Source organism: Arvicanthis niloticus, chromosome 4 (assembly GCF_011762505.2).
Source record: "Arvicanthis niloticus isolate mArvNil1 chromosome 4, mArvNil1.pat.X, whole genome shotgun sequence".
In the NCBI taxonomy this organism is placed as follows: Eukaryota; Metazoa; Chordata; class Mammalia; order Rodentia; family Muridae; genus Arvicanthis; species Arvicanthis niloticus.
In genome coordinates, this window is record NC_047661.1 from 67,338,321 (window position 1) to 67,354,151 (window position 15,831).

Genomic DNA, 15,831 nt, shown 5'->3' on the forward strand with positions numbered 1-15,831 from the left:
CCAGGCATTTCATTTGTGACGCCTGATGTCAACTGGACGGGATCTGAAAGCACCCAGAGGCAAGCCTCCTAGCACACCTGTGCTGTGGCAGCAGTATCCAGACTAAGGCTAGCTTCTGAGGATGCTTCTGAGGGACTCTGTTAATTAATGTGGGAAGATGCACCTTACTTATGGATGGAACCACTTTCGGGGCTAGGAGACCCTGGACTGTATCAGTGGAGAAAGCTAAGCAGCATTCATTCATTGCTGCTTCCTGGAAACGTTGAAGCAATCAGCTGCCTCAAGCTCCTTGTTATGGTTTGTAAATGCTAAGCCCAGGGAATGGCACTATTGTTGAGGTGTGGCCTGGTTGGAGTGGTTGTGTCACTGGGTGTGGGCTTTAAGACCCTCATCCTGCTGCCTGGAAGCCAATATTCTGCTAGCAGCCTTCACACAAAGATGTAGAACTCTCAGCTCTTCCTGCACCATGCCTGCCTAGATGCTGCCATGTTCCCACCTTGATGACAATGGCCTGACCCTCTGAACCTGTAAGCCAGCCCTAATTAAATGTTGTCCTTTTAACAGTTGCTTTGGTCATGGTGTCTGTTCATAGCAGTAAAACCCTAAGACACTCCTGTTGCCTTGACTTCCCTGCTGTGCATGACATGCTTAAAGTGTGAGCCAGAAAAAAAAAAAAACCTCTTCTCCCATCTGATGCTTTTGTCAGAATATTTTATCACATCACCAGGAAAAGAAATTGGCTGGGCAGTGGTGGCGCACGCCTTTAATCACAACGCTTGGGAGGCAGAGGCAGGCAGATTTCTGAGTTCGAGGCCAGCCTGGTCTACAGAGTGAGTTACAGGACAGCCAGGGCTACACAGAGAAACCGTCTCAAGAAAAAAAAGAAAAGAAAAAAGAAAAAACAGGAAAAGAAATTAAGATAGCACCCCTTTGCCTGGTCCAGGCACTCTGGTCTAGCCTGCTTTCATGTCTGCCAACAGTCAGGCAGTTCCCACTGCAGATCCAGCTGTCCTCCGGACCTAGCCTTTTGCCATAGTAACTGATCCTCATGACTGCCATTCCTGTTCCTTCAGCGAATATAGTAGAAAGTTTCAGTAATGCCACTTGTGGCTGTCTCAAGGACGAGATTGGAAAGCAGTGAGCCCTCCACAGATGTACTCAAGAGGGCTGATCATCCTATGCTACCTCTAGATAGTCCTCCCCAAATGCAAGCTAAAACCAAAATCCAACCACTTTCCAGGGCCCTGTGCCATGTCAGCCAACAGCAGCAAGCTGCACTGGGTAGATGAAAGCCCTCCCAGCAAGTTCTCGGTCTTTCTACAGTTTGAGTCAGATCTCCAAACACCTCCGTCTCCTCCACTCGTCCGGGCCAATGACAGTACACCTTTATCTTCGAGGATACTGATGGTTTGTTTTGAGGAAGGGTCTCCCTCTGAAACCCAAGCTGGCCTTAAACCCATAAACCTCCACCCTCTGCCTTCCAAGGGCTAAGACAGGGTACTTGTGTGGCCAAGGCTTCTTACCTTTTCTCCCTTGACCATTGCCGTTAGGCCAATTTTAGGCACACATCCTTTCTACTGCTTCTATCTCTCTGATCCATCTTCTGTCTTCTCTTCCTGTTAACCAGAGGAGGCCTATTTTCTTCTCTTTTCTTGACTCCCCCATACCTTTAAGAAAGGGTCTCACTATGTAGCCCTACACAGCCTAGAAATCAGCCATCCACCTGCCTTCCAGAGTGTTGAAATTAGAGTGTGCAACCATACCTGGCCTACCTCTCGAATTCTGAGACTAAGTCTCACACTGTAGGCCTTAAACTTATGGTAATCCTTCTGCCTCTACCTTTAAAGTTCAGAAATAATAGATGTGAACTAACACATATGCAGCATTTCTCTTGGTGACTAAGAAATTCCAACCACCAAATAAAATGTCATCTTTGGTAGGACTAAAGACTTTTTTTTTTTTTTTTTTTTTTTTTGGTTTTTCGAGACAGGGTTTCTCTGTATAGCCTTGGCTGTCCTGGAACTCACTCTGTAGACCAGGCTGGCCTCGAACTCAGAAATCCGCCTGCCTCTGCCTCCCAAGTGCTGGGATTAAAGGCGTGCGCCACCACTGCCCGGCTTAAGAGTGACTTTTAAAAATTGTGGCTGGGAGCTGGTGAGATGGCTTAGCAGATAAGATCACTTGCCCTTGCAGAGGACCTGGGGTTTGGTTCCTAGGACCCACACATGGTCCAGTTCCAGGGATCTTGATGCCCTATTCTGACTTCCGTGGGCACCTGGCATGCATGTGGTGCACATACACGCAGCCAGTGCTCTTTTAACCTCTGAGTCATCTCTACAGTCTGACAAATTTTAAAAAATGTTTTTTCTAGAGTGGGGCATAGTGGTACATACCTGTCATCCTAGCTCTTAGGATACAAGATTAAGGTTTGGTCAGCCTCAGCTAGATAGTGAATTCCAGACGGATTGCTGTAGTGACCATCTCTAAGAAAGGGAGATGTAGACCTCTTGAGAACTAAAAGTAAAAGCCCATCTCCTGCAGCCCAGCAACGTAGAGCTCTTCCTACTACATCACAGTACAGATTTGAAGAGAAGCTACTGAACGAAGGGTGGTAACAACACAGATGGGAGAGCTGCACCTCGAGTATGCCAGGCCTACAGAGCACTTGGCACAAAGGGATCTCGACTTCCTGGCCCTACTGAGCCCACCATTATCTAAGACCCCCACCAGGAGGCGGACCTCGGCCCTGAAGCTCAGTGGACAGCGGAGTACAGCTGGAGCTGTCGCTTCCTGCTGAGAATGGCTGGATGCACACATCCAAACAACTACAGTCCCTGTGGGACTCAGAGCCCTGTCTGGCTCCAACCCGAAGTAGGTCAGATTTCAGATAAGCTGGTAGTTTTCCTGTAAGTGATGAAACCCTACGATGTACTTAATGAGAAACAGACGCCTCAACTTACCTCCACACACAGAACCAGAAACTGAAATGTCTCAGTCTACTGGACCCTAGTCCCAGCATAACCTCTTCAAACTGTTCCTCTGGCCACAGGCTTGCCTGTTGAGGAACGCTGAACACTATTAAACCCCACTCAGCATTTCCCATTAGCAGTGGGGCAAAGCACGTGCCCTGCACAAGCATCTGCCTGGCACCGACAGGCTGAGTCTTTTTCACTCCGTTCCTGCAGAGCAGGTAGGGCTCTCAGATCCCTGGCCGCTGACTCATGCCTGCTGTGGCCTTTGTGAACATTCCTATTTGAGCACTGCCTGAGCTGAAAGGAAGATACTGCACTGCATGCTGTTCCTGGTGTGCACATAGTACCCTACAGCTCCTAAGTCTGTATTCCCTTCCATATCCCTTCCTCAAAACAGAGATTTTCAGGTCTCCATGGAGATCCCTCTAGCCTCCACCTCCAACTTCAATGCCTAGCTTGCAAATTAACCTAGAGTGTGCCATGTGGTAAACACAACTTACTCCAAACCAGTGCATGCCCTTGACCTCAGTGTAAATTTGATTCACCCTGGGAATGGGTATTTTTGCCACAACCTGCTGGGTGTCACTTTTTATCTACTGCTTCTTTTTCTTTGTATTTTAAAGGTACGGTCCGGTAACTCAGGTTGGCCTTGAACTCACAATTCTTTGACTTGAACATCCTGAATGTTGAGATCACAGGCATATCGCACCACACCCACAATGACAAGTCCATCTCGAGCCACCTGAGACCAGCAATACTCTCCACATTTGGGATCACTCGCCTGATAGTCATCCTGTCCCAGGTGAAACACCAAAGCTCCTGGGTGGTCCGTAGATAGGTGGGCAAAGGGGAAAGCATAACACTGAGAAGGCACGCAGGTGCGTGGCAGGGGCACTTTGCACAAGCTCAACTCTGAGGTCCAGACACAGTGTAGGCAGCATCTGTCACACTCAATGTTTTATTTCAACAGACATCCCTGTTTAAAAAAAAAAAAAAATGGTGGGAGTGTTCACATCTCATCACACCCGACAAGGAGCAGAGCTCCCAACCAAGGTCGTAGATCCTTGGGGGCAGCGCTCAAGTCTTTCCAGCCCCAGCACAGAAAGGAGCTGGATTTTCTAACTTGTTAAGAAAAATCTATCAAATATGTTCCTTTTCCCAGAGGTGAGGGCTGAGTCCTCGGGGTAGCGGTCCTGGACTTAGAGCAGCTGGGGTCCTGGAGGTAAAGCTGGGCTGGGCCAACTGTGCCAACAGGAGATCCTGGGCCCTCAGTTCCTGGGCCCTAGAATCCGTACTTGGCTTGGGTCTGCCGGCGACTGAGCTTGTTTTCTGACCAGGTGTTCTTCAACTCCAGCTCCCGCTCCTTAGCCTAGAACACAAAGAGGGGTTGGGAGAGTCACGGTGGGCAGACTGACTAGGAATCACACCCGCAGCCTTTGGACATGCTAAGCTCACACTGCACCACTGTACATCCCAGACCCAGCTTTTTTTTTTTTTTTTCTTTTACTTTATTTTTTTAAAAAAAAATAAAACAGATAAAGTTGCTATTGAAAAAGCCTTCTGGACTAGCAAGATGGCTCAGTGAGTCGAGTTGCCAGCCACCAAGCATGATAGCTGAGTTCAACCCCTGGAACCTGCATGATGAACAGAAACAACAACAATAAAACAGTGAAATTTGTCCTGACCTCTATACTCATATTGTGGCACACATCTAAGTAAATACAGACACACAAACAATAAATAAAACATACTAATCAACTTTAATAGAGAGGATGAAGCTCAGGTGGCAGAGTTCTTACAGGAAGCACTCAGTTCTATCCCCAGCACCTTAGAAACCAGAGAGGCACACACCCATAAATCTCAGCACTTAAGGGGCAGAACCAAGGGAATCAGAAGTTCAAAGTTGTCCTAGGCTATAGCCCGGAATGCTTGAAACCCTGCCTCAAAAAACCCAAAAGAACCCTATAATAAACTTCCCTCTTACATAGCATGTTTCACTAAGCACCTGAACCAGACTCCTGTGAACCAGAGACAAAGTGGAACCATATTAAGAACACGGGCTCCACCTAGTGGCCACATGGAGAACAGGTGCGTATGCCTACCAAAAGGGTACCTGGCACCCACTCCCATCCCCAAGTTTAATGAAATCCTGTGAGCCCTGAACATGCTCACCTGATGAATCAGATATGTGATCTGGTGTTTCCTCCGCTGCTGGCCAGTTGGCTGCTCACCTTTCTTCTACAAGAGAAAGCAAAACAAAAACCAAAAAGCGGTTCTTAATTCACAGATGGAAAGACATTTCTCATATGCCTGGACAGTGTAAAGCCGACAAACTGAGACATTAGACATACAGCCCAAATCTTTAGGGAGAACAAGTGAACTTGGAGTTGTTTTTGTGTCTGTATACTTATAAAGCTAACATTTTATTAGAGCCATTATGAAAAACAAATCTAAAGTGAGAATGCTTGCTAGAAGCAGCCTGTTAATCCCCAACAGACTGGCTATTCTTTGAGGTCAGGGCAGGAATTACTTTGTCTCTCCCTCTAGCCCAAGCTCCAGGCTCTGCCTATGGACACTGGCTTATAGTAAGTCTAGGACAGCTTTTATGCCATGGGCATGTGATCTGCTGACCTCCATCCAGATATCCTATCCACATGCCTCTTAAACCTTCTTCATTTCTGTTCCCTTCTCTCCAGCCTGGCCAGATGTCTGGTCTGGCTCCTACCTACCACTTACCAAACCCTTTGTCTATCACCTTTGGCTGAAACTGTCCTGTCCTGTCCTAGGACATGTCAACCACTTCCCTGGGACAACAAAGTTCACAAGCTCATTCTTCCTCGATCTATCTTCCGACCTCCACCCGTAACTACATTCAACTGCAAACCACACTTTGATGTAAACGATTTACTGTCAAGATCTATACTGGTCTGAGCTTTCACTGTGTGGTTTTTCTGTCCTCTGCCAGAGCTGTCTTGGGCTAGAAGCTTTCTTGCCAGCCCCACCCAACTCTCAGAACTCCTCCCCAGAGTCTCCTCAGCACTTATGTAATCAATTTGCACTGTAATCATTTACACTCAAGTGTCCTTAAATCTCTTCCCAACTCTGCTGTCAACTTCTTGGGGAGAGAGGGGACTCTATCCTTTCTTCTCTTAAAAAGCAAGCTCAACAAAATGAAATGGGACAACACCCTAGAGCTGGGAAAAGACCGGATTCTAGTGCTGCTTCTCAATGCACTACAACTGTAACTGTAGCGTTACAACTGAAGGTGATGCAGACGTTCAGTGCCTCCCACTGTAAGCACACACCAGCAGCTGCCTGTGACGAGGCCTCTCAAGCCCAAGCTAGCAAAAGCCCTTTCTCCTAAGTGGTTTTTCCAGTAAACAGCGATAGATCTATGCTGCTCTAACCACAATCCTTTGCTCTATCCTTTATGACCGCCAACATTCAGTTTAAAAAAAATGATGGAGGCCTGGAAGGCCATCTGTGACCAAAGAACAAAGAAAAACCAAATTGGGGGGGGGGGGGGGGAGTTTGACATAAAATCCTCGACCTTGGTGTTGCTGGCACACAGCTCATATAAGTATCCATACTACTCAGTCAGTGAAGAGACATTCAGCATACTGTCTGAAGAAAATGAGCACAGGAAAGGCCCTTGGTGTGGGAAACAAGAACAACCAGAGACAGCAGTTAGCTACAACTATGAAAACAACAGCAAAAGAAGAGCAGCATGCCTGGGAGCCAGAGCCTAGAACCTCTGAAGATCTGCTGTACCCACTCCCCAAAGATAGGCTGAGCCAGCTCCCAGATTAGTAGCATGGAGACTGGTGTGATTAGAGAGAGCAGCTGTAGATTCTGATCAGTAGGAAGAGACACACACACAGCAGCTGGGAAGCTGATCCAATCATTCATTCTCAACAACCAGACTGCAGCAGCAGCTGTTAAAATTCTGTACAGTTCTGAAAGGCAAGAGTTCCCATGAAGCTTGTGTATACTTCATTCCCATGGGCAACAGGATCTGCTAAATATACATAGGTATCTTTAGATAACAACAGGTCAGATGAGGTGCTGGTCAAGGACATCTTGTGGCCTTCCAAGTAGGCCACCCAAATGGTCTTTCACACTTACTTTGCTGAAGGACTTCATGGTTTTCTCTTCTGTCAGTGACTTGGTCATCCACTGCTGAGCCCCACTGAGTTGGTCATCACCTTTGATCTCCACAAAGTTGATTTCCTCTCTCCCTCGGTTCCTCTTGCCCTGCAGCCGCTTAAACTGAAAAAGAAATGACATGAAGACAGAAGTGCAGGTGTCTGGGAATCGGGCAAGGAGGGCAGGAGACACTGCTAAGACCCGCCTCTGTTCTAGAGCAGTGCTGGAGCTCTGTGTCCAGACACAGTACGCTTGGCTTCTCTTTATGAAATACTTCCCTTCACCCCAACGTCTACCAGCTTCCAGGGTGCCAGGTTAGAGGCTGTTTTTCAGAGTCAGAGCCAGAATGGCCAAGAGTATTTGTGGAGATCCATAAGTGCAAACCAGAAAACTGTGCCTGCCTGAAAGGTCTATTAAATGTTCTTCATTTTTGTTTTTGGACACAACCATGATGCCCTCAAACTCAAAATCTTCCTGCCTCAGTCTCCTGTAATTCTCAGGACTAGAATTACAATCTTCAAATTAAAAAATGAGGGTTTGGCAGGGGATGGTGGTTCATGCCTTTAACCAACAGAAGCAGATGGACCTCTGTGATTTTGAGGCCAGCCTGGTCTACAAAGCAAGTTCCAGGACATCCAGGGATATACACAGAGAATCTCTGTCTTGAAAACAAAACAAACTTATTGAGAGTAAGGGGCTAGAGACATGGCTCAGCAGTTAAAGAGCAATGGCTGCAGGCTCAATTCCCAGCACCCATGTGATGGCTTAGAACTATCTGACTCCAGTTCCAGGTAAACAAAGCCCTCTTCTGGTCTCCATGTACACTTGCCTGCATATGGTACACAGACATACAGGCAAAACACCTAAAACACATAAAATAAAAATAAAATCAACCCTGGGCAGTGGTGGCGCACGCCTTTAATCCCAGCACTTGGGAGGCAGAGGCAGGCGGATTTCTGAATTGGAGGCCAGCCTGGTCTACAGAGTGAGTTCCAGGACAGCCAGGGCTATACAGAGAAACCCTGTCTCAAAAAAACAAAAATAAATAAATAAATAAAAATAAAATAAAATCAAAAGTGTGTGTGTGGCCTTTTTTTTTTTTTTTTTTTAAAAAAGGAATTGAGGGTAAACTAAGTCTGATGACAAACACTGTAGTCCCAGCTACTTGGGAGGCAGAGACAGAAGTCCTTAAGTTCAGAAGTTTGTTTGTTTGTTTGTTTTCTGATTGATTTTGTTGTTGCTTGGTGTCACTTTTTCCTTTTTGCATTTTATTTGTGTGTGAGTGAGACAGACAGAGGGATTGAGAGAGACAGAGACAAAGACAATACACATTCAGATCAAGGCACACATGTAGAAATCAGAGAACAGCTTGGAGGATTGCTTCCCTTTTTTCACAATGTAAGACTCAGATCATGAGGCTTAGTGACAGGAGCCTTGTACCCACCTCCTAAGCCCTGAATGAAGCATGAAGAATCATAAGAAGACCCTGTCTCAAAAAATAAAGGGGGGAAAAACCTGTAAGATTTCTCCTCTAAAAATTCTTTCAGGACTGGGGATGTGATTCACTAAGTATTTACATTAAGTGTGTACTAAGCCCTCCCCAGCGGACGACCCTAATGGCAAACATGTGTAATCTCAGCATTCTGGAGGCAGAAAAGGGAGAAATCAAAGTGATCCTTGGCTACACAGGGAGTTCAAGGTCACCATCAAAGACAAAAACAGACAACCCAGCAGTTCTCTTTCCACCTTTTCTTTCTCACTGGATTGGTGATATCAGCCATCATCAGATTCCACTCCAAAGAATTCATGGAGAAAGAGAATGTGGGGTGGATAGTAAGGGAGGCTCAAAAGGCCAAAGAATTCTCTATAATATTCCTGTTCTCTTGTCCTCTGAAGAAAGAAAAAAAGGAGGGAGGGAAAAGTTAACAAAAGTTAGCAGAGGAGAGAGGAAAAGAGGGGAGGGGAGGGGAGGACAGGACAGGACAGGACAGGACAGGACAGGACAGGACAGGACAACAACCATCTGTGCATGGCAGGCACATACCTGAAATACCAACACTGAGGAGGACAAGGCAGGAGAACTGCCATGACTTAGAGACGAGAACCCCCATGGGAGGATAGGGAGGGAGAGAAAAAAGAAGAAAAAAAAAGGAGGGAAAAAGCCCAGATCACCTGAAACACTGGTCAGCTTCAGTGACACCCAGGACCTGGTGTGACCACTGGTACAAGAAACTAACCATGGCTACTGAGTAAATGTTTAAGCTGTGACACTGCACTTGCCTCAAAGGTAATACTCAAAGGAGTGGATGCACAAGCTACCAATCAGAACAAAGATTAGCAAAGGACAGAGACAGACAGACACCTTTCTGGAGGAAGTGAATAGAGAATTATTTTTCCTAAGAACTAAGCTGCAACTTTCCTGCAGACAGGACAGTTTTTTGTATCTTGATCTTCAGTTGAAGGCCACAGGAAATCTTTCAATTTGCCTGTCAGTCAAGTTAAACCCAGGGATACTGATTACAATTGGGTGTCTCTCAAAATACTTTCTCCCTTTCTTTGGTATAAATGAACCAGTAATTTAGCCAGATTATCAGTCAACTAAAAAACTATTTTATGAGCCTCACTGAAAACAGACCTGGCCATGAGAACAGACTCTTCCCTAGTCATAAGGGCAAGTACCCCTAGGGAGTTTTAGAAGTCCTCAAAAGAGAAAGGAAATGTCCCTCCTGTCTTTCTCCATCCTGCTGCAGCTCCCATGCAGATGTGATGACAAACATTCCAGCTGCTAGTGTGAGAATCAAGACAACAGTCTAGAGATAGGAGCACAACTCAGCAGAAACCATTTTGTGGAGCTGTGATACCAACATTGGCCTGTCCCAAACTTTCTTTCATAAAGAAAAACTTAACTGCCATTACACAAACTATTGTTGTTGGGGTTTTGTTTGTTTGCTAATTAGTTTTATATCAACTTAACACAAGCTAGAGTCATTTGGGAAGAGGAAACCTCAATTGAGAAGATACCCCCACTACATCGGTCTGTGGGCAAGCCTGTGGTACACTTTTTGAGTGATGACTGATGTGAGAGGGCCCAGCTCACTGTAGGTGTTGCCACCTATGGGCTGGTGGTCCTGGGCGCTACAAGAAGGCAGGCTACCCAAGCCACAAGAAGCATGCCAGTATGCAGTGCTTTTCCAAGGCCTCTGTGTCAGCTCCAATCTTCAGGTTCCTGCCTTGCTTTTCCTGGATAATAGAGGCCACAGCTGGAAAGATGAAATGAACCCTTTCCTTCCCAAGTTTTGGTTTGGTTTGGTCTTGATACATGGTATTTTAATCACAACAATAAAAAGGCTAAGACAATGTGTCTACACGTACAACAAAAAATTAAAATGTAATAAAATTCTTTTTAATTAAAAATAAACTTCCATCAGGTGAGGTGGTGGAGCACACCTTTTAGTCCCAGTACTTAAGAAGCAGAATTAAGTGGATCACTGAGTTCGAGGCCAGCCTGGTCTACACAGTGAGTTCCAGGACAGCTAGGACTACACAAAGAAACCCTGACTCAAAATAAATAAATAAATAAATAAATATTCCCCATAATCCCAGAAGTCAGAAGACGGAAAAGAAAACTTACCAGTTCAAAACCAGTCTGGCCACATAGTGACACCCTGTCTCAAACAAACAAAACAAAAGCAAAGCAAAACCTAAACAAAAGAATTTTTGCTTTAGCTTCAGATTTGAAACCTGGTGTCAAAAATGGTGACTGGTGAGCTGGAGAGATTTGCTGTCAAGAGTGAGTACTGCTCTCTCAGAGGACCTGAATTTAGTTTCTAGCACCCACAGCAGCTCACAACTGTGAAGAACCCAGCTCCAAGGGGCTTGACCCCACTGCACTTTGTGTAGTCCTAGCTGTCCTGGAACTCACTGCAGCTACCTACACTTATGTGCATTTACCCTGACAGATAAAGATACACATAACTAAAAGTAAAATAAATCTTAAATTAAAAAAAAAAAAAAAAAAAAAAAAAAAGGTCACTTGTGGGCTTAGGCTAGGGCTCTGTAGTCTACTACTTGACTAACACTAACAAACACAAGGCCTTGTGATTGATCCCTAGCACAGAAAATACAAAGTCATTTTGGCTTTGTGGTGCTTTAAATAAGAAACGTCTCCCATAGGCTCAGCTATTTGAACACAGTCCCTAGCTGGTGGTACTGTGAGGAGATGGTGCGGTCTTGCTGGAACACAGGTGGTGGCCTGTGAGAGTTTATAGCCTTGACCCACTTTCTCTAATCTCTGCTTCCTGTGTGTGAATGGAGATGTGAGCTCTCAACTTCCTACCTGTCCCTACTGCTGTGCAAGCTGCTTGACCCCATGCCTTCCCACCGTAATGGTCTCTCATCCCTTTGGAACTGTAAGCCCAAACATGCCTTCTATAGGTTGTTTTTGGTCATGGTATTGTCTCATAGCAACAGAGAAGTAAGTAATACATTTGTTAACTCACTGCTTCATCATCAATGAAGGAGGCATCAGGGGCAATTTCCTGGGGAGGGACCAGAGCCGGGTCAGGTGCAGGATAGTAGCCACCACTGTAATAATCCTATAGCCAGAAGAGAAAACATATAACTGAGAACATAATGAAGACAAAACAAAGCAAAGTGCATGGAAAAAGCAAATGCCCACACCAAAGTCCCTCAGACGAACCAGCCCAGATCCAAGGACCTACCCTCTGGTTCACCAACAGTCCCTGCAGCTTTCTCATCAGCACCATCCAGGCAGAGAGGTGTTGTTTTAGAAGATGACAAAGAATACACATTCTTTCCTGCTGTGCCCTGATCCCTTAGCTGCTTCACAATATAACTCCCACCTCACCTCTTCAGTGCCCTTAGCCAGACCTGACCGGTTCCTAAGACAACAATCTCTGTTGTGAGCAGGGAAGAAAGGCAGTGCTATTAGATCAGGAGCCATATCACCTCACAGATCAGGCCATCTTCTCCCCCGCTTCTCACCTTCCCCCACCCCTCTCCTTTCCCATCTCTACTGTACAGTTTCAGGGGGCTGCCTGACCATGTGCTATGATCCTGTAGTCAAAAAGGTAGGCTCCTTCCCTGGAACCCATACTCAGGAATCAGAGGCAGCCTGACTATAAACATGCACCAGGAGCTACTTGTTGCTAGACATGGTAGCATACACCTTTAATCCCAGGACTCAGAAGCTAGAGGCAGGTGAATCTCTATGGGTTCAAGGCCACCCTGGTCTATGTGGTAAGTTCCAGACAGCTAAAACTACACAGTGAGATGTTGTCTCATAAATAAATAAATAAATAAATAAATAAATAAATAAATAAAGTAAAGAAGATGCTACAAAACTGGGAATGAACTAGGTTTGTTAAGAGCTGTGAATGAAGATTCTAGAGGAATACAAGGTGGAAACCCGACCCTATGCCTACCCAACTGTTTCCTCCTTGCTGCCACTGCTTTTGAGACAGGGTCCTGATATTACATATCCCAAACTCCTCCTGCCTTAGCTATAGGGCATCAGTACATTCAAGCTTACTGTCTCTGCCTGAAAGACTACTAAGAACATGCATCTTATAAGTTAGGTGAAAAACATGCTTCATATTCATTAGACAAAAAAGCAGAACATAAAAACTCTGAGCAAAGCTGGGTGTAGTGGTGTGAGGCTAAAGCCAGAGAACAGAATTCAAATTTGAGGGAATAAGAAAGGAGGGGAGAAGGTAATCAAGAAAACAGGAAGGAAAAAATATATACCTATGGCAATTACAGTCTGGATTTTATTATAGTAGTAATCACAGTAACATATATATACCTTTCAGAGACCCCAGAATATTTAAAGTGCTTCTATCTGCAACTCTTGCCTCAATGGCATTTACACATAAGCATCACAGTGTTAGACTATTATCATCTTCCCCTGTCCTCCTAGTAGCCCTACAGGGAACATACATTTAGGAAAATCTAAAGATTTTATAATATTTTATTATAAGGAGTGGTGAGTCAGAAGTACAGAACACTGGCTGCTCTTCCAGAAGACCTAAGTCAAATCCCCAGTACCCACAAAGTGCATCGAAACCATCTGTACCTCCAGTTCTATGAGACCCAATACCCTCTTCCAGCCTCTGAGGCCACTAGGTGTGCATATAACATACAGAGGCAAAACACTCATATACATTAGAAGAAAGACTTAGAAAAACACTGTTTTCAAATTTTTGGCTAGTTTTCCTTCTCCACTTTGAAAACTTTATTTTCCCTATCAGCAGTAAGATAATCCAACAAGGACCCATAATCCCTGAACGCCACCTCTCTCTTCCCAGATTGTCAAATTGAGCTTCTACCAATGGGTTAAGATGCTAGTCACTACTCAAGTTAAGGATAAAAGGCAGAGGCCATCTTGGCATTGTATGCTAGCTAGCTGGTTCTAGGGTACCTATTTTGCAAAAAGAAGTTATCCTGACAAGCTGCTTTGACTTTATTCATGTACTCCCTTATGTGACACTACCTGCTATCCAGAAGCTCACACCAAACTTCCCCATTCCTCAATATCTAAGTTCAAAGAAGCAACTATTAGTTCTAGGATTAGAGACCATTCCTTTCCTACATTCTCCTTAAATCTCCCATTACCCCTACAATAAACTTCCATTTTCAAAATTCTCTATTTCAGTAAGTGTCTCTTGCTGATCCATGTGTTAAAGACTTGGACACAAGACATTGGAACTATTGGGAGATGGTGGGACTGTTAAAGAGGTGGAGTTTACTGGAAGGAAGAAAGGTCATTGGTGGTATAGTTCTATAGGATTCTAGACCTTTCCTTTTCTCTTAGCTCTTCCATAAATTGAGCAGCTTCCTCTGTTGCACAGTCTCATGACTACAGTACTGCCCAACAGTAATGTAGCAAATGTATGCTCACAGGCACAAAAGCAAAGCAACCGTGGACTAAAGCCTGAGACCCTGAGCCAAAATAAACCACTGTTCTCCAACAGATTGCCTCAGATAGCACAGTGACAGAAAGCTAACATGCAGAATGAAAGGGTTAACGACATGAACTGCCCTGTAATAAATACTCGGGCAATTTAGATCTGTTCAGAATAAAAGCAGTGTGTTTTGAAACCTAGTAGATATAAGAAAATCAAGCAAAGTGACCCACAGGCCATATCACTGGTTCAAACTCTCCTTCAGCACCATATTCTTGGGTGAATTCCAATATTCTTGGGCTTGCCCACTATGTCCTTACCTACCTGATAATAAGCACCAGCGGCATTGGCATCGCCATATGTGGAAAACTGATTATAGCTGTAGTCATCCCCAGGCTTCGGCATCCAGGGAGCCCCACTTGACCCTGCTGCCATCTTAAACTCAAGGGGGGCATTGGCTGCATCGTCCTGGAAAGCTGGTTCTGGTTCTGTGCCTGGAGGCAGCTCTTCAGGGACAGTGGGGACAGGGTAAGGGTATGGCTCAACTCCAGGTGGCTCAGCCTTGTCAGGGAGGGAGAAAAAGTTCTCAGGAGCAACTTCCTCATCACTGTCGTCATCCTCCTGTGTAATCTGCTTTGTCACCTGCAGGGCAGCACTCTTGGCAGCAGCCTTGATGGCAGAGGGTGATGGAGTGGTGGTTGTGGTACCCAAAACAGGAGCAAGTGAGGCGGGCTTGGTCTTAGAAGCCAGTCTAGAGGGCTTAGCATCTGAGGAGACATCTGAGGGTTTCCGGGAGAAGGCATGGGGCAGGAGCAACCTGTTAGTCTCTTTCACAGTCAGGTTTTTAGGTTGGGGGAGCAAGGCAGACAAACCAGTCCCCTCGCCGGATCCCTAGTGAGCCCAGGTTTGGAATGAGAGGGAAGAAAGACAAGTGAGACTTCATGTTATGCACTAACAATAATGACAAACAAGATCATAGTTCTGCACTTCTCTGAGGTCCTCAGCCCTTGATGCTCTGTTACATCCATGCACTCAGGCCCTCCTGCTCTAGGACTTATTGTAGATGTTCTTTCCACAATGAGAGGCCATCTTGTCTTAGCTCTGCCCAGTCTAGTTTCATGATTATCTGACACAGATCCTATCTGAACTCCGTGTCTTCAGTAAATACAGTCTCACATTAGCCCTTCTTAAAAACCTATGTCTTGAGTTCAGAGAAATTATTCAGTGATCAAGAACACTGTTCATCTTACAGGCAACCAAGATTTAGTTCCCAGCACATACACTGCAGCCCACAACCTCTGATAACTACAGCTCCAGGGGATCCAATACCCTTTTCTGACCTTGGCAGCCATCAGGCACACATGTGATGCATATATACATATATACATATATATGTATATATGTATACATCTATACATACATATTAATATATACAAAATAAAAATAAATCTTAAAAACAACTGAATATTCAACTTTTCCCTCCTTTGAAGTGGTAATTAGTCAAGCACAAGATTCTGCTTAAGATAACTGTACCTGTTTGTTAAAAGCTCCTTCTGCCAACCCACCCAAGGAAAGCCCTCTATATGTAGTACATCAACTGGCTAATGCCACAGTCAAGCACTTAGCTTATCAGTTTTTACACTAATTGGCCCCACCACTCCAGAGTTCTTCTTACTCATATGAATTGCCTAGATTCTGCTTCTGTATGCTAAAGGGCTGGTCTGTCCTAAGTGCAGAGAGGTATCAATAGGAAAAAAGACAGTAGAATAAGATTACTATGTCACTGTCCT

At 45.1% G+C, this 15,831-nt stretch overlaps 1 protein-coding gene across 1 annotated transcript in view; it reads right to left on the reverse strand.

Moving 5' to 3' along the window:
* Nucleotides 1-3,914: 3,914 nt before the first annotated feature.
* Prcc (proline rich mitotic checkpoint control factor) overlaps nucleotides 3,915-15,831 on the reverse strand; it is a 31,509-nt gene continuing 19,592 nt past the window's right edge. The window contains exons 3-7 of the mRNA XM_034500936.2: nucleotides 14,366-14,932; nucleotides 11,618-11,713; nucleotides 7,098-7,241; nucleotides 5,145-5,210; nucleotides 3,915-4,341 (exon numbers count right to left, since the gene is read on the reverse strand). Coding sequence (XP_034356827.1) covers nucleotides 4,255-4,341; nucleotides 5,145-5,210; nucleotides 7,098-7,241; nucleotides 11,618-11,713; nucleotides 14,366-14,932 — 960 coding nt within the window. The 3' untranslated portion in view covers nucleotides 3,915-4,254. The remainder of the gene's footprint in view (nucleotides 4,342-5,144; nucleotides 5,211-7,097; nucleotides 7,242-11,617; nucleotides 11,714-14,365; nucleotides 14,933-15,831) is intronic.